Consider the following 23,039-nt stretch of genomic DNA (forward strand, 5'->3'; position numbering starts at 1 on the left):
TTGGACTGTGAAGAAAGCTGAGTGCTGAAGAATTGATGCTTTTGAACTGTGGTGTTAGAGAAGACTCTTGAGAATCCCTTGGACTGCAAGGAGATCCAACCAGTCCATCATAAAGGAGATCAGTCCTGAGTGTTCATTGGAAGGACTGATGTTGAAGCTGAAACTCCCAATACTTTGGCCACGTGATGCGAAGAGCTGATTCATTGGGAAAGACCCTGATGCTGGGAAAGATTGAGGGCAGGAGGAGAAGGGGACCACAGAGCATGAGATGGTTGAATGGCATCACCGACTCTATGGACATGGGTTTGGGTGGACTCTGGGAGTTGGTGATGGACAGGGAGGCAAGGCGTGCTGCGGTTCATGGGGTCGCAAAGAGTCAGACACGACTGAGCGACTGAACTGAACTGAAATGGAAGGGGTCAGTAAAATCCTTTGATTTCATATTCTGTGTGCTTTTTTGAACCACAGCACATGTAGGAAGTTAGATTTTGGTTTTCTCTCATATAAAAGGGTGATATTTATAGAAGGGTGAATGCTAAGTTGCTTCAGTCATGTCTGACTTTTTGCGACCCTATGGACCATAGCCTGCCAGGCTCCTCTGGCCATGGGATTCTCCAGGCAGGAATACTGGAGTGAGTTACCATGAGCTCCTCCAGGGGATCTTCCTGACCCAGGAATTGAACCTTGTCTCTGGCATCCAGCACTGGCAGGCCAGTTCTTTACCACTAGCGCCTCCTATGGTGATGGTTTAGTCACTAAGTCGTGTCGGAGTCTTGAGAGCCCATGGACTGTAGCCTGCCAAGCTCCTCTGTCCATGGGATTTTCCAGGCAAGAATACTAAAGTGGGTTGCCATTTCTTTCTCCAGGGGTTCTTCCCCATCCAGGGATCGAACCCAGGTTTCCTGCATTGCAGGCAGATTCTTTACCGACTGAGCGCCACCTGGGAAATCCCATTTCTAGAAATCGGATCTCAGGCTAATATTGGAAGTTGTGTCTTACACATTTCCCTCCGTCTGCCACTGGTTACTTTTTAAATGACGAGACCATGAGAAGTTGGAAAAGATAAGGCCACGTTTTCTTCAGTCTCAGGAGTTACTCGTTGAAGCAAATTTACAGAATAACCAGCCACTCGAAGAGGAGCTCAATTAAATGCAGCAAACATGCTCTAGCTCAGTAAAAGTCATAATCTACAGAGCCCAAAGTCGGGTCTCCGAATTTCTGCATGATTCCTTGCCATAATTAACACTACATATGAAAGTCAGACTTGAAAATTCTGGAGTTGCCTCTAGTTTACTTTGTCCCGAATCCGCTATACAAACAAAGAGCGTTTTAAAATCCTCCTAACAAGTCACCGGCACTGGGAAAACGACTACTAGGGAAAAGGAAAACACTGCAGCGCACACCTTTAAGACGCTGGGGTAGCAGAGACGGGGGGCGGAGCTCGAGCGACACGGGGCTCGCCGCAGGTGATCTGTAATTGCCTGCAGCTTCCCACCCCAGTACCGCGGGTTGTCTTCGGAATCGTTGCTGACATCTCCCGGGGGCCGGCTTCGGCTCCCCAGGCGCCAGGCGGGCGAGACCGCATCCTCTGCCTTGCCCGGGCGCTCCGGCCCCGGCGATCTCGGAGCGAAGGAAAGGGCACCAGCGGACCCCCCCAAACCCCGCCTCCACCGCTGGAAGGCAGGGAGCCGGGGCGGCGGGGGCGGAGGAAGGGGCGGGGGCAGCGGCCAGGCTTCAGGAAGCGGAGGCCGCCCGGGCGTCGGCGCTAAGCTCTCCGCTACGATGAGCTCGGAGCCTCCGCCTCGCCGGGCTCGCGGTCCAGGTAGGTGGCGGGTGCTGAGAGGGGCGCGCGGGCGCGAGTGGGGACGCGGATTCCCCCCGCTTTGCTCGGTGGCCGGGAGAAGTTGAGGGTCTTGGAGGGAAGCGCTCGGGTCGGGTGGGCGCAGCTAGGCTTCTTGGCTCAGGAAAAACAACTCCGGGACCTAGCCGCCGCCTCCTTGCGGTCCCTGGTGGCGGCGCCCGGCGCTGGGGAGTTCCCCGGCCGCTTTTGTCCTCCGGGCGCTGATCTCTGTCTAGCTGTCGTGGTTATTTGAACTTTAACTGCGCCTGGTCATAAGAAAAGTTAACTTTTGGGTCTTGTTGGGCCTTATTTTTTTCACTTCTACTTAAAAATAAGTGGTTGGCTATAGTAACAGTGGAGCGTGAGCAGCCCGCGGGGGCGCCGGGACAGAGAGAAGCCCCGGGCTTGCCCGCACGGAAACTGGAGTTGAAAGTCAGGCCTTGGGAGCTGCACAGCCCCCATGGTTCTCCTGCATCCGGGAAACCTGCAGTTATTTGTGAGCTTAACTTAAAGCCACGGTAACTTTTCTCGGGGGGTTTCCCTGATGGCTCAGATGGTAAAGAATCCGCCTGCTAAAGCAGGAGACTTGAGTCGGATCCCTGGATCGGGCAGATCCCCTGGAGGGGGGCACAGCCACCCACCCCAGTATTCTTGCCTGGAGAATCCCACGGACAGAGGAGCCTGGCAGGCTGAGGTCCATGGGGGTCTCAAAGAGTCGGACACAGCGACTAAAACAGCAAACAACTTTTCTCTACAAAATAATCAGCTTCTAAACACATGCTTTAGGACGTTCTTCCCTGTCACTTATATTACTGATAAGGTTTAGAAACTCTGAGCCTGGCCATAGTTTTTAAAAAGGGCGGGGCGGGGTCGGGGGAGGAAGGTGGAGAGTGATTTGACTCGCCGGCGGTCAATCCACATAGAGTGCCTTCATTTCAGAGCTTTCTGTTCTTTGCTACATCCCCCACCATTCTTGTAATGGTTTCCTTCCTTTTCCTACTTGCTCCCCTTTCTTTGTCCACATTACTCTTTTTCCTGTGTATTCCAGGCCTGACACGAGTCACTGAAGGTAGGATTATTAAACCAGTCTTTGGCTTCCCTGGTGGCTCAGAGATTAAAGCTTCTGCCTGCAATGTGGGAGACCTGGGTTCGATCCCTGGTCGGGAAGATCCCCTGGAGAAGGAAATGGCACCCCACTCCAGTATTCTTGCCTGGAGAATCCCATGGGCAGAGGAGCCTGGTAGGCTATAGTCCACGGGGTCGCAAAGTGTCAGACACGACTGAGTGACAACTAACTTTGATAAGGAATATGGGTAGATTGTCACAGATACTGCAGTGAATGAAGATGACAACAGTAGATACTGAAGAAGTTTGGAGAAGTGAGCACTTGGTTTAGAAAGGTTTCTGGTCTCTCCCTGGTGGGAGTGGTTTTACCATGTTAACAGCTAGCGTATGGACTTTGGAATCTGCAGGCAGAACCGGGCCTTTCAGTACCAATTCCAAGGCACCAACCTTAGATAAGCCCCTTGCACTTTCTCTGTCTCAAAGGGCCTATGGAGCAGAGTGAGATAAAGTTATCTCATGTGCCAAGCCATCAACAAATGGTAGCTGGAGGCATTCTCAGGTTAAGGTGTGGAGGAAAAAGAATGATTGATTGGCTTTGTAAAAAGCGAGTTTGGGCAAAGAGACGGTTACATTATGATGGAGAGGAAAATTGCATAAATTAGAGACAAGGAGAAGGGAGGAGAGGTGAAGAGTCTGGTTGACCCATTTCTGAGAATAATTGCAGATGAAAAGGAATTTATAAATCTTATACAGAGTATCTCCCTCACTAAGATTTATTTTCTCCATGTCAACAAAACCAGTTTATTTGTATTCATGCAGTATGTCATTCAGTCGCTAAGTTGTGTCTGACTCTTTGCAACCCCATGGACTGCAGCATGCCAGGCTTCCCTGTCCTTCACCATCCCTGGAGCTTGCTCAAACTCATGTCCATTGAGTCAGTGATGCCATGCAACCATCTCATCCTCTGTCTTCTCCTTCTCCTGCGCTCAGTCTTTCCCAGCATCAGGGTCTTTTCCAGTGAGTCGGCTCTTCGCATTATGCAGTATAGTGATACAGTGCACCCTTCTTGAAAGTTGGCCTGTTGGGCACATACAGTTTAAAATGACTGTGACAGAATCATAATGATCTCGCAGTGGCAGCAGTGAGCTTTGGCATGAAGCGAGATTGTAATTCCCTGCCCAGGAGTTGAATCTGGGTAGCCTCGATAAAAACCAGGAATCCCAGCTTCCAGACCAGTAAGGGCTAGAGGCTAGAACCTGTTTTCCCCTGTCTCTTGCCCCCAGTGAAAAATGCATTTTTTACAGAGGCAAAAACTGTAAATGCAGGTACAAAGTTTATGATTAGAGACATAGCACAATGACAAATGGGAGCAAACCCAGAGAGACTAAAGCCAGAGACGCACACCTGCAGAGAAAGGGTGCGGGTGTGTCCTCTGTAATGAGGAACACAGGAAAAAGAAGTTTCAGTTCAGTCTCTCAGTTGTGGCTGACTCTTCGCGAGATGGTTAAGTCATTTATATAGGACAGTGCTGGTGGCTAAGACGGTAAAGAAGCTACCTGCAATGAGGGTTTGATCCCTGGGTTGGGAAGATCCCCTGGACAAGGGCATGGTAACCCGCTCCAGTATTGTTGCCTGGAGACTCCCATGGACAGAGGAGCCTGGTGGGCTACAGCCCATGGGGTTGCAAAGAGTCGGACACGACTGAGCGACTCCTGGCCTTTGTTTACCTTTGGCCAGTTGTCTTGTTTTGACACCTCTGTATCTCCTACTCTCCACCCCGCAGTCAGTTTGTCTCAGGACCCTCCCCTGGGTGTGCATGCACCCCTCAGTCAAGATGGATTTCATTGCAGAGGCATATGGTGGGGGGAATAGCAAGACTTACCATGCTCTGACATTGCCTGCCTCTTTTGGCCCCTTGAAGCCTTTTGGACATGTGTAGTGTCTCCTTTGCCCTAAGAATGGGAAATGTATGACCTCTTGATCTTCTAACAGAGTTTAGCCCCTCTTTGTTCCTGCCAGAAGGTACCCAGTGGATAACCCATAAGGTCTGGTTATCCACTGTATTCCTGTTTTTTTATATCTAAGAGCAGATCTTGAAATGTAGACCGCAGTCTGGTCATAAATACAAAGCCCAAAGCCCTCAGGAAATGTCAGCAGAGGACTGGTAGTGTCTGGCCTGGAGCCTATCTTTTCTGCCCCCAGGAACTGTGATCAAAGGTCTGTAAATGTCTGTTGTAAATGTCTGTTCTAGAGCCCAACTGTCTCCTGCCTCAATAATGTCTGTTCTCTGAAGCTGGGTAAAATTGATCAGCTCCGAGGAAGTTTCGGAACTTCTGTTCTAATGTCTGTCTCCATAGCTTTCTATTCCGATTCAGCAAACTGCTAGAACAGACTGGCAGCTGGACCAGGTCAGTGTTGATATTGTAGGTTATAGCAGAGTGAAGGTTAGAGCCTGTGAGGTTCAGAATTAAGTTTTCAGAGCCCAGTTTCTTTCTACGTCTATTGTGTTAACAGGGACAAGAACAAAAAAAAACTTTAAAAAAAATACCTCAGTGAGACTGTCCTGTTAACTTTGAAACTGAATGTCATTTTAAACAAATTAATCTTGAACTACTTAATACTAGCTGTCTTCCCTAAATCTGTCAGCTGACGGCAATATTTGAGATGACTCAAACGCACAGCTTAAATTACATCAGCCCAGGAGAACTGTGATGCTCCTTCCTGAGACTATGAAAAAGAAGCCTTAGAGACCCAAAAGCGTGTACATCTCCAGTGCTTTCACTCTCAAGGACTGGAGTTAGTTTGGTGACCAGCCACTTGGCATAACCTCTGCTGGGGACACTTCAGGCTGCCTTAGGCTCACTACCAACAAGGTGCAGAAGCCGGGGGAGGGGAGCTGCTGGGTCTGCCGCTCCTCTGGGATTCTCAGAAGAGACTCTGTGCTTTGCAACCCATGCAGATTCTTGGAGGGGGAAGGAAGTGATTGGCTTTCAGATACAGATTTTTTTTTTAATTGGAGTGTAATTCCTTTACAATGTGTGTTAGTTTCTGCTGTTCAAAGATGTGAATCAGCTACATGTATACATATAGACCCTCCCTCACGGGCCTCCTTCCCACCGCCCACTGCTCTGTGCCATCTATCTGGGTCATTACAAAGCCCTGAGCTGGTTCTCCGTGCTGTTATGGCAGGTTCCCACTACGCTATCGTTTCACATGTGGTAGTGTATATATGTCAATCATGATTTTCCAGTTCATCCTACCCTCGCCTTCTCCCTCTGTGTCCAGATGTCCATTCTCTACAGCTGCCTCTCTTTCCTCTCCTGGAACTAGGTTCATTTACCATTTTTCTAGATTTCCACATACATCCAGTAATATACGATATTTGTTTTTCTCTTTCTGACTTACTTGACTGTAGGAAAGACTATGGGTCCATCCAAATCTCTACAGATGACCTCATTTCATTCCTCCTTATGTCTGAGTAATATGCCATCATTGTATGTTTGTGCCACATCATCTTTGTCCACTCATCTGTCAGTGGACACTTAGGCTGTTTGCATGTCCTGTCTTTTGTAAATAGCCCTGCAGTGAACATTGGGGCACATGTGTCTTTTTCAATTCTGGTTTCCTCAGGGGATATGCCCAGTAGTGGGAGTTGCTGGATCATGTGGTAGTTTTATTCCTACCTTTTTAAAGGAATCTCCATACCATTCTCCATAATAGCTGTAGCAATTTACATTCCCAACCGTGCAAGTGGGTTCCCTTTTCTCCACATCCTCTCCAGCATTTATTGTTTGTAGATTTTTTGATGATGTCCATTCTGACTGGCGGAGAAGGCAATGGCACCCCACTCCAGTACTCTTGCCTGGAAAATCCATGGACAGAGGAGCCTGATAGGCTGCAGTCCATGGGGTCGCTAAGAGTCGGACACGACTGAGCGACTTCACTTTCACTTTTCTCTTTCATGCATTGGAGAAGGAAACAGCAACCCACTCCAGTGTTCTTGCCTGGAGAATCCCAGGGACGGGGGAGCCTGGTGGGCTGCCGTCTATGGGGTCGCACGGAGTCGGACACGACTGAAGTGACTTAGCATTAGCATTAGCATTCTGACTGGTGTGCAGTGATACCTCATAGTTTTAATTTGCTTTTCTATAATAATTAGCAATGTCGAGTATCTTTTCATAGGTTTGTTGGCCATCTGTATGTCTTCTTTGGAGCAATGTCTATTTAGGTCTTCCTCCCATTTTTTGATAGGGTTATTTGTATTTTTTAACATTTATTTATTTGTTTGGCTGGGCTGGGTCTTGGTTGCAGCACAGGGGATCTTCGATCTGTGTTGCAGCATGTAGGATATTTAGTTGTGCCCTTGAATTCTTAGTTGTGGCTTGTGGGATCTAGTTCCCTAACCAGGGATTGTACCCTGGCCTCCTGCATTGGGAGCTTGGAGTCTTAGCCCCTGGACCACCAGCAAAGTCCCTGTTTTTTATTTTTTATATTGAGCTGCATGAGCTGTTTGTATATTTTGGAGATGAAGCCTTTATCCGTTGCTTCCTTTGCAGTCATGGTCTCCCATTCTGAGAGTTGTCTCTTCATCTTGTTTATGGTTTCCTTTGCTGTGCAAAAGCTTTTGAGTTTAATTAGGCCCCATTTGTTTATTTTTGGTTTTCATTACTCTTAAGAAGTGGGTCAAAAGATCTTGCTGTGTTTTATGTCAGTGAATGTTTTTCTTATGTTTTCCTCTAGGAGTTTTATAGTGCCCTGTCTTAAATTAGGTCTTTGATCCATTTTTAGTTTATTTTTTTGTACGGTGTTAAGTACTGTTCTAATTTCATTCTTTTCCGTGTAGCTGTCCAGTTTTCCCAGCACCACTTCTTGAAGAGACTTTTTCTCCATTGTATATTCTAGCTTCCTTTGTCATAGATTAGGTGACCATAGGTGAGTGGATATATCTCTGGGCTTTCTGTCCTGTACCACTGATCCATATTTCTGTTTTTATGTCAATACCATACTGTTTTGATTACTGCAGCTTTGTAGTAAGTCTGAAGTTGAGGCGCCTGATTCCTCCAGCTTCATTTTTCCTGTTCACAATTGCTTTGACTATTTGCTTTCAGCAATTTGACAGTTGCTTTCAGGATCTTTTGTATTTCCATACAAATTGTAAAATTTTTTGTTTTAATTCTGTGAAAAATGTCACTGATAATTTGATAGAGATTGCATTGCATCTGTAGATTGCTTTGGGTAATAAAGTCATATTGACCCATCCAAGAATATGGTGTATTTCTCCACCTGTTTGTGTCATCTTTATGTCTTTGATTAGTGTTTTATAGTTTTCTGAGTACAGGTCTTTTGCCTCTTTGGGTAGGTTTATTCCTAGGTGTTTTATTAGTTTGGTTATGGTGGTAAATGGGATTGTTTCCTTGATTTCTCTTTCTGATCTTTCATTGTCAGTGTATAGAAAGGCAGTAGACTTCTGTGCATTAATTTTGTGTCGTGCAACTTTATCAAATTCATTGATGAGCTCCAGTAGTTTTCTGGTAGCATCTTTAGGATTTTCTATGCATAGTATCATGTCATCTGCAAACAGGGACAGTTTTACTTCTGCTTTTACAATTGTATTCCTTTTATTTCTTTTTCTTCTCTGATTGCCATGGCTAGGGCTTCCAAGTGAAAGTGTTAATCACTTAGTCATGTCCAACTCTTTGCAGCCCTGTGGATTGTATAATTCTCCACGGAATTTTCCAGGCAAGAATACTGGAGTGGGTAGCCATTCCCTTCTCCAGGAGAATCTTCCCAACCCAGGGATTGAATTCAGGTCTCCTGAATTGCAGGCAGATTCTTTACTGTCTGAGCCACCAACTTCCAAAGCCATGCTGAATAATAATAGTGAGAGTGAACATCTTTGTCTCATTCCTGATCTTAGAGGAAATGCTTTCAGTTTTTCACCATTAAGAATGATGTTTGCTCTGGGCCTATTGTATATGGCTATTATTATATTGAGGTAGATCCCTTCTATGCCCACTTTCTGAAGAGTTTTTATCATACATGGGTGTTAAATTTTGTCAAAAAAGTTTTCTGCATCTATTGAGATGATAATATGGTTTTTATTTAATATGGTGTATCATATTTATTTGAATATATTGAAGAATCCTTACACCCCTGGGATAAATCCCACTTTATCACGGTGTATGGGCCTTTTAATGTGTTGCTGGACTCTTTTTGCTAGTATTTTGTTGAGGATTTTGTGTCTTTGTTCATCAGTGGTATTGATCTTTAATTTTTTTTTTTTGGTAATTTACTTGTCTGATTTTGGTATCAGGGTGACAGTGGCCTTGTAGAATGAGTTTGGGAATGTTCCTTCCTCTGCAATTTTTGGGAAGAGTTTAAGAAAGATAGGTGTTATCTCTTCTCTAAATGTGTGACAGAATTTGCCTGTGAAGCCGTCTGGTCCTGGCCTTTTGTTTGTTGAAAGATTTTTCATTATAATTTCAATTTCCTTACTTGTGATTGGTCTGTTTATATTTTCTAATTCTTCTTGGTCCAGTCTTGAAAAGTTGTACCTTTCCAAGAATTTGTCCATTTCTTCCAGGTTGTCTATTTTATTATCATATAGTTGCTTATAATAGTCTCTTATGATGCTTTGTATTTCTGCATTATTAGTTGTTAATTTCTCCTTTTTTATTTCTAAATTTGTTGATTTGAATCCTCTCCTTTTTTCCTTAATGATTCTGGCTAAAGGCCTATCAATTTTGTTTATCTTCTTAAAGAACCAACTTTTAGTTTTATTGATTTTTGCTATTGTTTTCTTCATTTCTATTTCATTTATTTCTGCTATCATTCATTCCTTCTACTAAACTTTGGTGGTGGTGGTGGTGTTATTGATGTTCTTTCTCTAGTTGCTTTAGGTGTAAGGTCAGATGGAGATTTTTCTTGTTTCTTGAGATGAGATTGAATTTTAGATATAGATTTAATGTGTTTAGTTTGAGTGATTCTATTTCTTTCTTATGTGATTGTTTTAATGATAAGGAGGTAAGGCAATGCCAAAGAATGCTCAAACTACCGCACAATTGCACTCATCTCACATGCTAGTCAAGTAATGCTCAAAATTCTCCAAGCCAGGCTTCAGCAATACGTGAACCGTGAACTTCCTGATGTTCAAGCTGGTTTTAGAAAAAGCAGAGGAACCAGAGATCAAATTGCCAATATCCGCTGGATCATGGAAAAAGCGAGAGAGTTCCAGAAAAACATCTATTTCTGCTTTATGGACTATGCCAAAGCCTTTGACTGTGTGGATCATAATAAACTGTGGAAAATTCTGAAAGAGATGGGAATACCAGACCACCTGACCTGCCTCTTGAGAAATCTGTATGCAGGTCAGGAAGCAACAGTTAGAACTGGACATGGAACAACAGACTGGTTCCAAATAGGAAAAGGAGTACGTCAAGGTTGTATATTGTCACAGGCTTATTTAACTTATATGCAGAGTACATCATGAGAAACGCTGGACTAGAAGAAACACAAGCTGGAATCAAGATTGCCGGGAGAAATATCAATAACCTCAGATATGCAGATGACACCACCCTTATGGCAGAAAGTGAAGAGGAACTCAAAAGCCTCTTGATGAAAGTGAAAGTGGAGAGTGAAAAAGTTGGCTTAAAGCTCAACATTCAGAAAACGAAGATCATGGCATCCGGTCCCATCACTTCATGGGAAATAGATGGGGAAACAGTGGAAACAGTGTCAGACTTTATTTTTCTGGGCTCCAAAATCACTGCAGATGGTGACTGCAGCCATGAAATTAAAAGACGCTTACTCCTTGGAAGGAAAGTTATGACCAACCTAGATAGCATATTCAAAAGTAGAGACGTTACTTTGCCAACAAAGGTCTGCCTAGTCAAGGCTATGGTTTTTCCTGTGGTCATGTATGGATGTGAGAGTTGGACTGTGAAGAAGGCTGAGCGCTGAGGAATTGATGCTTTTGAACTGTGGTGTTGGAGAAGACTCTTGAGAGTCCCTTGGACTGCAAGGAGATCCAACCAGTCCATTCTGAAGGAGATCAGCCCTGGGATTTCTTTGGAAGGAATGATGCTAAAGCTGAAGTCCAGTACTTTGGCCACCTCATGCGGAGAGTTGACTCATTGGAAAAGACTCTGATGCTGGGAGGGATTGGGGGCAAGAGGAGAAGGGGATGACAGAGGATGAGATGGCTGGATGGCATCACTGACTCGATGGACGTGAGTCTGAGTGAACTCCGGGAGTTGGTGATGGACAGGGAGGCCTGGCATGCTGCGATTCATGGGGTCGCAAAGAGTCGGACATGACTGAGAGACTGAACTGAACTGAACTGAAGGGTATTAAAAGGAGGTAGGGAAAAAAAAGTAGATCATGGAATGCTTTTGAAAATGGAAGGAGAGGAAACCCTGCATATTGCTTAGTAGAGCGGTGTGGGGAGCAGGAAGGAACCCCAGTAGACAGTGTGTAGAATAAGAGGTCTTCTGGGAGGGCAATCTGTGGGGTAGAAGGAATCCCAGTTAGAACAGTGTGTGACTAGGAAGTAGCCCCAGTAGAGCACTGTGTGGAGTGGAAAGTGTCCCCGAGAGCAGTGTGTGGACGAGAAAGTATCCTCTTGTATCATTGTGTTGTAGGGACTATTCTGGGTGGAGGAGTTTACGGGCTCGGAGGGATGTTGGGTAGCTTGGTATGTAGAGTGGGAAGTCAGCCTAGAAGAGTTGTGTGTGCAGAAGGGCAGCATCCCTGAGCAGAGGGGAGTCTTGTTAGGAAATGCAGCCCGTGGAGCAGTGTGGAGCAGGAAGTTCTCCCTGGCACAGCAGCGTGTGCAGCAGGATGTATTCTGGATGTGGCGGTGTGTGGCGTGGGAAGAGCAGGACGTACATTCAGTGGGGCAGTGTCTGGGGTAGGGAGTATCCGCGCTGAGCGCAGCAGGGAAGGGTGCCCTGTATAGCGCTGTTGAGGAGGAGATCTCTAGGTAAAGAGGCCTAAGGAACAGTGAAGGAACTACCCTTGGTGGAGCACTGCGGTAGTAGAGGGCATATGTCACATAGAGCTGTGTGTGGAGTAGGTAACCACGGAGAACACGGTGGAGTAGGGAGATCCCAGGTGTAGAGCAGAGCGTGGAGTCGGAGACATCTCTTGTGGAGTGTGTGTGGAGTCGGACATCTCTGGCAGCTTGTGGCATAAGAAGGGAGGATGTCTCCTCGGGTGAGCGCTGAGTGGAGTAGGAAGTCACTGGTGCAAAGTGTGCAGAGAAGGAAATAACCGTCCACAGAGCAGTGTGTGGAGCAGAGAGGATTCTGGGCAAAGTATTTGTAGAGGAAGGAGAGGTTGTATCCAGAGTACAGCAGTGTGATGGGTCGTACCCTGGCAAAGCAGTGTGTGGAGTAGGGTGTGTCCCGGATACAGCAGGGTATATATAGGTGGTACCTTGGTAGGTCAGTGTGTGGAGGACGAAGTCCCCAGGCTAGACCGCGTGTGGATTCACAGTTCCTGTTGTAGAGCAGGGTGTGGCGCTGGCTGCGTTCCCTTCAGCAGTGTGTGAGCTGCGAAGTATGCCAGCACATCATCGTGTGGACTAGGAAGTATTCCGGGTACAGCAGATTGTAAGTGTCCCGGGGAGAACAGCGTGTGGTGTCGGAAGTAATCCTGGTAGGAGGAGGTGTGCTGCGCCCAGCCGAGGGTGGAACCGGAAGTGCCCCCTCGAGCTGTGTGTTCACTGGGTCAGCACCCCGAGTGCAGTGCATCTGATTAGGAAGCATCGGCTGTTCTGCAGTGTGTGGAGTAGGGAGCGTCATGGCAGGAGCGCAGTGTGTGACGGAGGGAGTATTCTGGATAGAGGAGTTTGGGAGGAGGACGTGTCCCCAGTATCCAGTGCACAGGGCAGGAAGAGTTCTAGTAGAAGTGTGTGGAATGTCTCTGGTGGGACAGTGTCCAGCAGGAAGTATTAATAATCCCCAGGGTCAGTGTGTGGAGAAGTCTCCTGGTGGGACAGGGTACGAGGTACCACGTGACCGTAGTAGAGCAGTGTGTGGAGTGGTTGGGACCCCTTTTAGAACATTGTGTGGGGGTAGGGCGTGTCTTCAGTAGAGCATTGTGTGAAATAGGAGATCCCCCAGTAAGCAGCTGCATGGTAGGGAGGTCCCCTGATAGAGGAGAGCTTGGTAGGAAGTGTCCGCCGTACAGCAGGATGAGGGTAGCACGGAAGCCTCGGGAGAGTGGCGAGGATGCATTAGAGAGGCTGCTTCTGACTCCTAATCTTCGGTGCGAGTGAAAATCACCTTGGCACATCTCCCAGGATTCTGATTCTGTAAATCTGGGTTAGGGACCAGGAATCTGCGTTTTATCACCCAGGCCAGGGATTGATGCGGAAGGTTAAGGAAAACTGATTGGGGCCTATTGGACAGGGGAAGGGTGATGCCTCTCTGGGGTCTTGGCTGGTTTGAATGCTGGATGCAGTCCAGGAGGAGCAGGCTGAGAGTGACTGGTAAAGGGCCCTGGAGTTGAATTCTCCCTCTCCTCATCCTCTCTGCCTAGGTGGATTTTTGTCAGTGAGGAGACATGAGGTTAGAACCATCAGATGTTGGGGGGGGGGGGGGCGGGGGGAGACTCCAAGGAGTGAGGGGAACACTACCCTTTTGGTGGGGAGATGATGGGTAGGAGTTTAGCCTTAGGGTCCGTCCACCTTCTTTCAGAGACCTCAACTGAAAGGGGCATCTTGCTACATTATTAGTATTTGTGTAGTCGTCACCTTCTGTCCCCTCTCAAGCTGTTTATCAGGTAAAAGCAGATTCATGAACATATGGACTCTTCTGATAGAAGATGGTAGACTCACTATTGCTGTCCAGTAGAGAAGCCACTGGCCACATGTTATATAAATTTAAATTAGTTGAAGTTAATTAAAAATTGAGTTCCTCAGTTGCACTAGGCAAAGTTCAAGGGCTCAAAAGCACATGTGGTCATTGGCTGCCCCCAGAGACAGCTCAGGTATAGGGCATTCTGTCACTGCAGAAGGCTCTGTTGCACAGCACTGTTCCTGGGAGGAGAGGGATTCAATGAGAGGTTGTCTTGTGGGTGGGAAAGTCTGATTTGGGGTTAGGAGAAGAGGGTCCCCATTATAGGATCATAACAAGCGCATGTGTCGTGCAGGAGATCAGAATCTGAGTCTTTGCCCTTTCCTTCCTCCACCAAAACATCTGCCGCTTCCAGGCAGTAGGGTAATCCAGTGTCAACCACACTGTGTTCAGTTCTCTTGCTTGACTTCACTCCTCCTCTGTTTGAGAGAATATTTGCAAAAAACATTTGCTGCAAAATAAATGAATTTCATATTTCATTTGAGCTTCATAATCACAGAGCTACATTTGTTACTTTTGGCATAGTGTGCAGCAAATGAATGTGAGTAGTATTTTTCCATTTCTGTTTATGATCTTTTTTTATTTTGCATGTAAGAGTTGGAGGTGAGAAAGAACTGAGCCATGCATTTACGGTTCGTTTATTTATTTTGGCTGCGCTGGGTATTCCTTGAAGTGCGTGGGCTTTCTGTAGTTGTGGTGTGCAGGCTTCTCTAGTTGTGGCACGTACAGTTCATTTATTATTAACAGCACTTTCCCTTCCTTCTCCCTTACCCCCTTCTCACATCCTTTGACTTTTAAACCAACCAAGACAGAAGGAGCTTAGCCGATAGGTATCAAGGTAGCTGGGAGTTCCTAATGTGTTTTATGACCATAAATCAAAAAGTATATTAACAAAACCCTACTTTCTTTTAATAGGTGAAGAACAAAACATGACCGAAATAGATGCCTTCCCTAGGAGGTAATAATGTTCTGTTTACTCACTAAGGTCTTTTCCTTTAGTGGCCATCATTGGCCTACAGAAATCAAAGTAAGAAAGGGACATGGGCGCTGAAAAGCAGAGAATGTCAGGTTTAGCATCTGGAGGGCTGGCTTGTAGGTGTGCGGGTTGGTTGCTGCCCCTGGTTCTGAAGGGACCTAGACTGAGGCTCAAGATGTTGAACAACTGGGATGGCCTGGGCCTGGGCCAGACCATTGTCTTTAGTCCCTGGTCTCTGGAGCCCTGGGGGAAAGACACCCAAGCAGAGGAATTGGGGGCGTGGGAGGGGTTTGCTCAGGATGGCTGCCGTTTGCCAGTCGGTACAGAGATGTTTCAGGACTTCCCTGACCAGTGCGGCTGGGAGGCCTGCCCCAGGCACAGCAGTGGCCTGTCAGCCTGGTGGAGGAGGACGCAGCAGGCCTCTGTCTGTTCTGTGTGTTGACCTCGGGCTTGGAGGAGCTTATTATTTAATATGACCTAGAGTGATTGTTTTTTAAACTTTTCCTAAACAGAGAAATATTTGATCCAACTGAAAAGTACAAAATGGACCACAAGAGGAGAGGAATTGCATTAATCTTCAATCATGAGAGGTTCTTCTGGCACTTAACCCTGCCGAACAGGCCTGGCACCAGTGCTGACAGAGACAATCTGAGGCGCAGGTGGTACTCTTTTATTTAACACCCAGGTGGTCAGATATTTAAGCGATAACTACTTGTCCGCACTGTAGAAATAACAGAGCCAAGAGTATTTGAGGATGAACCTCACTTGGGCTCAGCCTCCCCTAAGAACTTGCCTGAATTTTCCCCCTAATCCTGTTCTATTAAATGTTAACAGTCTTTGCATTCTTATAAATATATCTGCATAGTAGATGGCAGTATTCTAACTTAAATCAGTTACCATGAATAAATCCCTTTCTGCCATGGGTAATCGAGGAAAACCATCACTGTCATATTTGATTTTTCTTTCTCCCTAAAGAAAAGTCAATTTATGTCATAAAAATGTGTATAAATTCCTCAAATAATCAGGAGTATATGACAGTTTTGAATAGCTCATAAGCTAGTATCCAATTTAATCTCCAGGTTTTCAGATCTAGGATTTGAAGTAAAATGTTTTGATGATCTTAGAGCAGAAGAACTATTGCTCAAAATTCATGAGGGTAAGTAGTTTTCCTATTCATCTTCCTTTGATGCAACTGAGTAGTTTTTAATTATCCTTGTATGGAGACAGGTCCAAATAATTAACTGTTGTGAAAAAGTCTTGTCAATTAATTTAGCATGGGTTACAGGTTTTGGTTGTGCCTCTCTGATTATACATTACTCAGCAGATTTAGAGACCTTTGCAAAGTCTCTAAATGCCTACCAAGTTATAGACCACTCTGGAAATGAATGTAATGATCTTTTCATTTGGCAATTAAAAGCCTAAGATGCACATACTACAGATGCTGGGCAGTCATTTTTTAACTGACTCCTTCCATACCCGTTTTTTACTGACTTCAAAATACTGCTGATTTACATACATTATCTCATAATTTCTACATCACTATGCAGTAGGTTAGAGAAGGAAATGGCAACCCACTCCAGTACTCTTGCCTAGAGAATCCGACAGAGGAGCCGGGAGGGCTGCTGTCCATAGGGTCGCAGAGTCGGACATGGCTGAAGCGACTTAACATGCATGTGTGCACTGGAGAAGGAAATGGCAATCCACTCCAGTGTTCTTGCCTGGAGAATCCCAGGGATGGAGGAGCCTGGTGGGCTGCCATCTATGGGGTCGCACAGAGTCGGACGTGACTTAGCAGCAGCAGCATGCAGTAGGTAAATTAACAACTTAATGTGTATAATAATCACCACATGCCATAGGTTTTTAAGTAATTTGTCAATGGACTATTAGAACAATTGCATCATTAAACTTTCTTCAGAACTTTTTTTTTAAATTGAGGTATAATTGACATACAGAGAAGCCTGGTGTGCTGCAGGCCATGGGGCCGCATTTGTGTACATTGGGGAATGATTGCCATCATAAGTCTAGTTACCGTCTGTCACCATTCATAGTTACAAACTCTTTTCTCGTGACTTTTAAGATTTATTCTCTTAGCAGCTTTCAAATATGCAGTACAGTACTGCTAACTGTAGTCACCATGCTGTATATTAACATCCCCAGGACTTACGTATTTTGTAACTGCAAGTTGATACCTTTTGACCCCTTCACCATTTTGCCTCACACGTCTCCTTTCCCCTGCCCCAGCTGCCACCAGTCTGCTCCCTGCAACTTTGAACTTGGTTTTGCTTGCTGGCTTGCTGGGTTTTTAGTTCCCACATATAGTGACGTGATCACGTCCTTCTCTGACTTGGGTCACTTAGCATAATGCCCTCAGGGTTCATCCGTGTTGTTGCAAATTGCACATTTTCCTTTTCTTAATGACTGAATGCTCATCCACTGTATATGCACAGACCACACTTTGTCCATTCATCCGTTAGTGGACATGTAGGTTGTTTCTGTATCTTGGCTGTTGCAATAATGCTGCAGAGAATACAAGGGCTCGTATATCTTTACAAGTTAGCGTTTTCGCTGTCTTTGGATATATACCCAGAAGTGGAAATGTAGGATATGGTAGCTCTGTTTTTAATTTTTTGAGGACCCTCATACCAGGGTTCTTCTGTAAATAATTTCACCGGGCTGCTCACCAGCTTTCCTACTTTGCTCGCTCCTCATGTTGGAGGGCATCCGCCTCGTGCCTTCACTCTTGGGGAGGCCCCAGCACTGTAGACAGAGCAGTGGCGGCGCTGCCTCGCTCCGAGGTGCAGCGACACGGAGGGCAGTGTTACGGGGGAGTTCCTGTGCCTTTCCAGTCTGCCCTAAGAAGGTCGCTGCTGATTCAGAGAAACTTCTTAGGGGTTCCCCATAATAATCCCTTTAGGTTTTCCATGTCATTATTGTTTTAAAAAAGCTAACAAAAACCTGTTCAAACTCTTATTTCTTTGAACTGTAATAATTTGGATGTTTAAAAGTCAGATACTGTACTGTATAAAGCGTTGCTTAATTAAATAAGTTGTTTCATTAGACATAGTAAAATTTTCCCTCAATTATCTGAAACTTTATTCTAATATTAGTAAATTAAAATTTTATATGTAGATAATAAGTACCTTATTTTCATTTCTAAATAACTTTTGGGGTCCTTTTTAGCATCAACTGCTAGCCACGTAGATGCAGATTGCTTTTTGTGTGTTTTCCTGAGTCACGGTGAAGGCAACCACATCTATGCATATGATGCCAAAATTGAAATTCAGACGTTAACAGGCTTGTTCAAAGGAGACAAGTGTCAGAGCCTGGTTGGAAAACCCAAGATATTTATCATTCAGGTAAGACTGATTATGTTATAATCTTAATTATAAAGGCCATGGTTCTGTACATGTGATTAGAAAGAACTAAAGCTGATTTTGGAAGTTAACTTTCTCCAGTAATCAGAAAAGGCCCTTTTTGAATCCTAGCCAATCAGAGTTGCAGCTTCAGCTTTAGTGGTAGTTCTTTAACATAAAGATGCTCAGAATCTTTATTACTTAGAAATGACTCAAAATAACAAATATTACTTGGAAATGACTCCCTGGCCCAGCCCGGTGTCAAGGTAGGGCCTCTGGAGAAGGTGTCTGCTGATGGACCAGTGCAGTGGGGCACCGCCTGTTCAGACCAGGTGTAGTCTGGGGGCTAGAGAACGTGCCAGCCAGTGAGGAGAAGGAGGGCATGAAGACTTCTAGTTCCAGCTAGACTTCTAGTCCTTTCACATTTTCCCGTAAGCCAAGATGTGGCTAGCCGCTGCCCAACTTGTAGTAAGAATAAAAATATTTGTGGAGGGGGGGGGGGGCCTGAATAACATCCCCTTTGTTACCCCAGTAAGGATTTCTGGGGAAAAATGAGAATTCTTGATGTTGCCAGGCTTCATGAAGGACACGGCCACCTTTCACACCCCACCATTCTTTGAGAGAGGGAGTAGGGGGCTACTTAAAAAAAAGAAGTCAAGGATACTCCCTGGTTTCTCGTTTGGACTGCAGCACTGGGGCATCTGTGAGACGTGTTGGAAATGCAGGTCGAAACTTGAGACAGGCGGCCCGGGTTAGAGAAGTACATTGGGGCAGTAATGAGCAGATAGATGGCTCTGGGAGGCATGGAGTAGATGAGCTTCTGCGTGTCAAGGATCCCCTGAAGAAGGCATGTAGAGAGGGATTCCTGTGTGGCCCATTGACAGCACTCAGTGCTATCACTGCCAGGGCCCCGGCTTCAGTCCCTGTTGGAAAACTAAGACCCCACGAGCTGCGTGGTGCTACCAAAAGCAAGTGGAGAACAGAACTGAGGGATACTGATGAGGAATGGGCAGAGAGAAGACAACGAGGAGGATGACTCAGAAGAATAGGAGAAAAATCACAAGAATGATAGGTGATTGTTCATGAAAAAGAGGGTAGCCAGCACTGTCAAGGCACTAAATCAAGGAAAGTGTTTTGCCAAGTTATTTTATTTCTCTATGCCTCAGATTCTTCATTACAGGCGCACTGCCTCATAGGGTGATTGAGAGGATAAGATGATGTGGCTAAGATGAAAAACGCTTTGAACAGTGCCTAGGAAGTGGCACACCCCAGCCAGTAAAGGCCGGCTCTTACGCTTACTGCAGTTGATTTGACAAGTGATGGCACCGAGTTCCACATGTTCTACATTCCATTTAGGAAGACAGTAGAAAATGTCTGAAAATAAGCCTGATAATACAAAATAAGATTAAAATCTTCCTGTAAAAATAGGGTATTAGGAATCTTCTGTTTATCTTGTAACTCTGAAATCCATCAGAATGTTTCTTTTAAAGCTTATAATTCTTCAGCCATTTCAGAATTGATGGACGCATTTATAATACTACAGCAGACTCTTGTTAGAGCACTGTGCTGAGTTTATGAGGGCTGCCAGAACAGCACACAGGCATACCTCGCTTTTTTAAAACAAACTGAAGGTCTGTGGCAACCCTGTGTTGATGCCATTGTTCCAACAGCATTTGCTCCCTTTGTGTCTTTGTGTCCCATTTGGGTAACTTATATTTCACACTTTTTAAATTGTCATGATTTGTGATTTTGACATTACTATTGTAAAAAGATTATGGCTAGCTGAAGATTCAGGTGATAGCATTTTTTTAGCAATAGAGTATTTAATTAAGGTCTGTACTTTTTTTTAGAATTAATGCTACTGCACACTTTAATAGGCTACAGTATAGTATAAACATAACTTTTATATGCACTAGGAAACAAAAAAATTCATGTGACTCACTCTGTAGCAACATTCGCGATGTTGTAGCAGTGGTCTGGCACTGAAGCTGCAGTATCTCCGAGGTCTGCCTGTACAAAGACTGGGTGGCTTAGACAACAGACGTTTATTTTCTTGCAGTTAGAAGCCTGAGATCAAGGTGTCAGCAGGGCTGATTGCCTCTGAGGCCTCTCTCCTTGGATGGGAGGTTGATTCTTGTCTCTCTTGTCTTCACATGGGCTTTTCTGTGTGCTGTCTGTGCCCTGGCCTCTTTTTATAAGGACACCAGTCATAGGGGGTTAGGGCCCACCAATAGTCCTCATTTTACTTTAATTACCTCTTTAAAGACCATATCACCATATACAGTTACATTTGAAATACTGGAGGTTATATGTTTTATATTGAAGCCTTCAGTATATAAATGGGGGTGGGACCTACTGACTGAAAGAAGACCAAACTCCCAGGGAGAAGGACCCCACCAAAAAATAAATAAATAAACGGAGTGGGGACAAAAAGCCCAGAATAGTCATTTAATGTTAGCCTTTGTATGAGTCAGAATTAGTAAGAATTTGAGCCCTCACTTTAAAGTAGGAGCAGAAGGCAGGAGGCACATTGATAAAGACTCTCAGGTCAGGTGGTATCATTTTGACCCTTAAAAGCAGCTTGGCAAGGAAAACCCAAGCTGGGAATATATTACCTGATCACACAGAAACACTTAGGGACGAACTGTAATTTTCTAAAAGAAGGGGTGGCTCTTGGTGCTGTGGTGTGCGTAATGCGTAAGAAACTTTAAAACCACAGATGCTTTCCCCACTACAGTATACCTTTCAATCAACGTAATTTGGTGTCTAGTTGAGGATGCCAGTTTTTTAAATCATCAACTATGAGAAAACTTAAGTAGGAAAAAAAGAACTGTCAGCTTTGGCCTGCTCTAAACCTGAATGCACTGTTTGTGAAATGCCTGTGAAGTGGATTCTGTTGATGTGGCTGTAAAGGCGTACTGAACGACGCATTGACTGTGAGCGTGAAGCACGGGTGAGAACCGGTAACTGAGGAGGGGATTTTCCTCCGTGTCCCGCAGGCGTGTCGGGGCAGCCAGCATGACGTGCCGGTCATCCCTCTGGATGTAGTCGATCACAGGACAGACACGCCAGATGTCAACCTAACCCAGGTGGACGCGGCCTCGGTTTATACACTTCCTGCTGGAGCCGACTTCCTCATGTGCTACTCTGTGGCAGAAGGTATGTGGGTGTTTAATACAAATGTATAATTGGCTTTCTTGGCTAAGTTTCTGTACGTTTCATCTCAGCTTGATTTAGGTGAGGTCTTTCTAATGGGACATGAGATCTGGTCGTGAAGCTCACAAGCTTAATGGACATCTTGGGCCATGTGATCAGAGTGACATTTAAAACTATAAAGTATCTTATAGAAAAATCCTTCCTGAAAACTACTGTATGTTAAATACAGCTCTAAGGCTTAATTATATTGAATATCTTAGCAGCAGAATGTGTCAGTGATGGTGATACCATTTTTATGGTTAACACTTGTGGAAAACATTGTTGAAAAAAATTTTTTTAAGTGTGGCATCTAAACCACTGGACCACCAGGGAAGTCCCTGAAAAATATTTTGATGACAGTTCTCTATTGTAGTAATTTTATGTTTTTCTTTTTTCTCATCACTGGTCTCAAAAATCATTGCCTAGTTTACTGCTAGCTTGGGAATTTTTAGGAAGTGGAGAAAATTACATAGCATCAACACCATTTTTATAGAACTGTGTGGAATTAATCTTTTTTTTCCACATGAGAAGAGTCAGCAGAGAAAACATTTTAAACTATATCATGGACACATGTTAGTCTCGCCCAATGATTTTTGAGAACTCGGACTTGAAAAGTGATTTTCTGTCACAGTAGGTAACAAGGAAACTTCAGTGGCTTCTCTTGTCTTTTTCAGGTTATTATTCTCATCGGGAAACTGTGAATGGTTCATGGTATATTCAAGATTTGTGTGAGATGCTGGGGAAATTCGGCTCCTCTTTGGAGTTCACAGAGCTCCTCACCCTGGTGAACAGGAAGGTTTCTCAGCGCCGAGTTGACTTCTGCAGAGACCCAAATGCGATTGGAAAGAAGCAGGTTCCCTGCTTTGCCTCAATGCTAACTAAAAAGCTGCACTTCTCTCCAAAATCTAAATGATAGGTGCTATTTTGTTTTATGTATTCAAAATAGATTCTCTCTTTTCATATAAAGGAGTATCACTTGGTTGAAGCAATTTAAATGGTGTAGCAATTTTAAATGTTTTAAGCTGTAATAACTTAAAATAGTTCATATTGGACATGGTGAAGGGGTTTTGATATATGGAGAAATGAAATCCTCAGGGAATTCCTATAGAGAAAAATCCACAAGCATTTGTAATACTAGACTTTTGTAGTAAATTGCAAGTTTACTCAATCTCTGGCTGATTTAACTTGTATTTTGCGACTTTTTTATAAAACTTCATAATGTTTTTAAGGGCTTTTGAAATCTAAGAACTTGTTTTCCTTTAATATTTGAAATTTTTTAATTAAAATTTTCTAATTTCCATTCTTACTTGAATAATTTATAGATGGCTTGTTTTACTTGGTCATAAAAATTAATCTACATATGAATTACCACTTTTTTGTATAAGACTGTTTTAAAAAAAAGCCTTCAAGAACTATTATATGGCATTTTGAAGAAGAAATAGAAAGCAGTTAATTCCTAGTCAGTAGAGGCCACAGACTTGTAAAGTGTGATTCTGTCAGTGTCTTGCATGGTGAGTTCCTATGCCCTGTCTGGTAGTCCCATTCACAGACCGTCATCGTATTTATGGAATAACAGATGTGGCTTTTTTTTTTTTTTTTGGCAGTGCTGTGCGGGATCTTAGTTCCCAGATGAGGGACTGAACCCATGCCCCCTGCATGGAAGTGCAGAGTCTTAACAACTGGACTGCCTGGGGAGTCCCAGATGTTATTTTTAAGATTCAGCTCTTACTAACATGATATGTAAAATTTGA

The 23,039-nt window shown here is 44.6% G+C and overlaps 1 protein-coding gene across 2 annotated transcripts; it reads left to right on the top strand.

Annotated features, from left to right (window-relative positions):
• The first annotated feature begins 1,471 nt into the window (after positions 1–1,471).
• Positions 1,472–22,588, top strand: CASP6 (caspase 6). Of its 2 annotated transcripts, none has more exons than XM_019962318.2 (7): positions 1,472–1,822; positions 14,680–14,722; positions 15,253–15,399; positions 15,820–15,896; positions 17,921–18,096; positions 21,093–21,252; positions 21,963–22,588. In XM_019962318.2, the coding sequence occupies exons 1-7, from the start codon at positions 1,783–1,785 to the stop codon at positions 22,199–22,201; spliced, it is 882 nt and encodes a 293-aa protein (XP_019817877.2). In that variant the 5' UTR covers positions 1,472–1,782; the 3' UTR covers positions 22,202–22,588. The 2 variants fall into 2 exon arrangements, with proteins under 2 accessions (XP_019817877.2, XP_070647180.1); XM_070791079.1 differs by lacking the exon at positions 1,472–1,822 and adding an exon at positions 5,294–5,313.
• Positions 22,589–23,039: the final 451 nt, after the last annotated feature.

Source organism: Bos indicus, chromosome 6, assembly GCF_029378745.1.
Source record: "Bos indicus isolate NIAB-ARS_2022 breed Sahiwal x Tharparkar chromosome 6, NIAB-ARS_B.indTharparkar_mat_pri_1.0, whole genome shotgun sequence".
NCBI lineage: Eukaryota > Metazoa > Chordata > Mammalia > Artiodactyla > Bovidae > Bos > Bos indicus.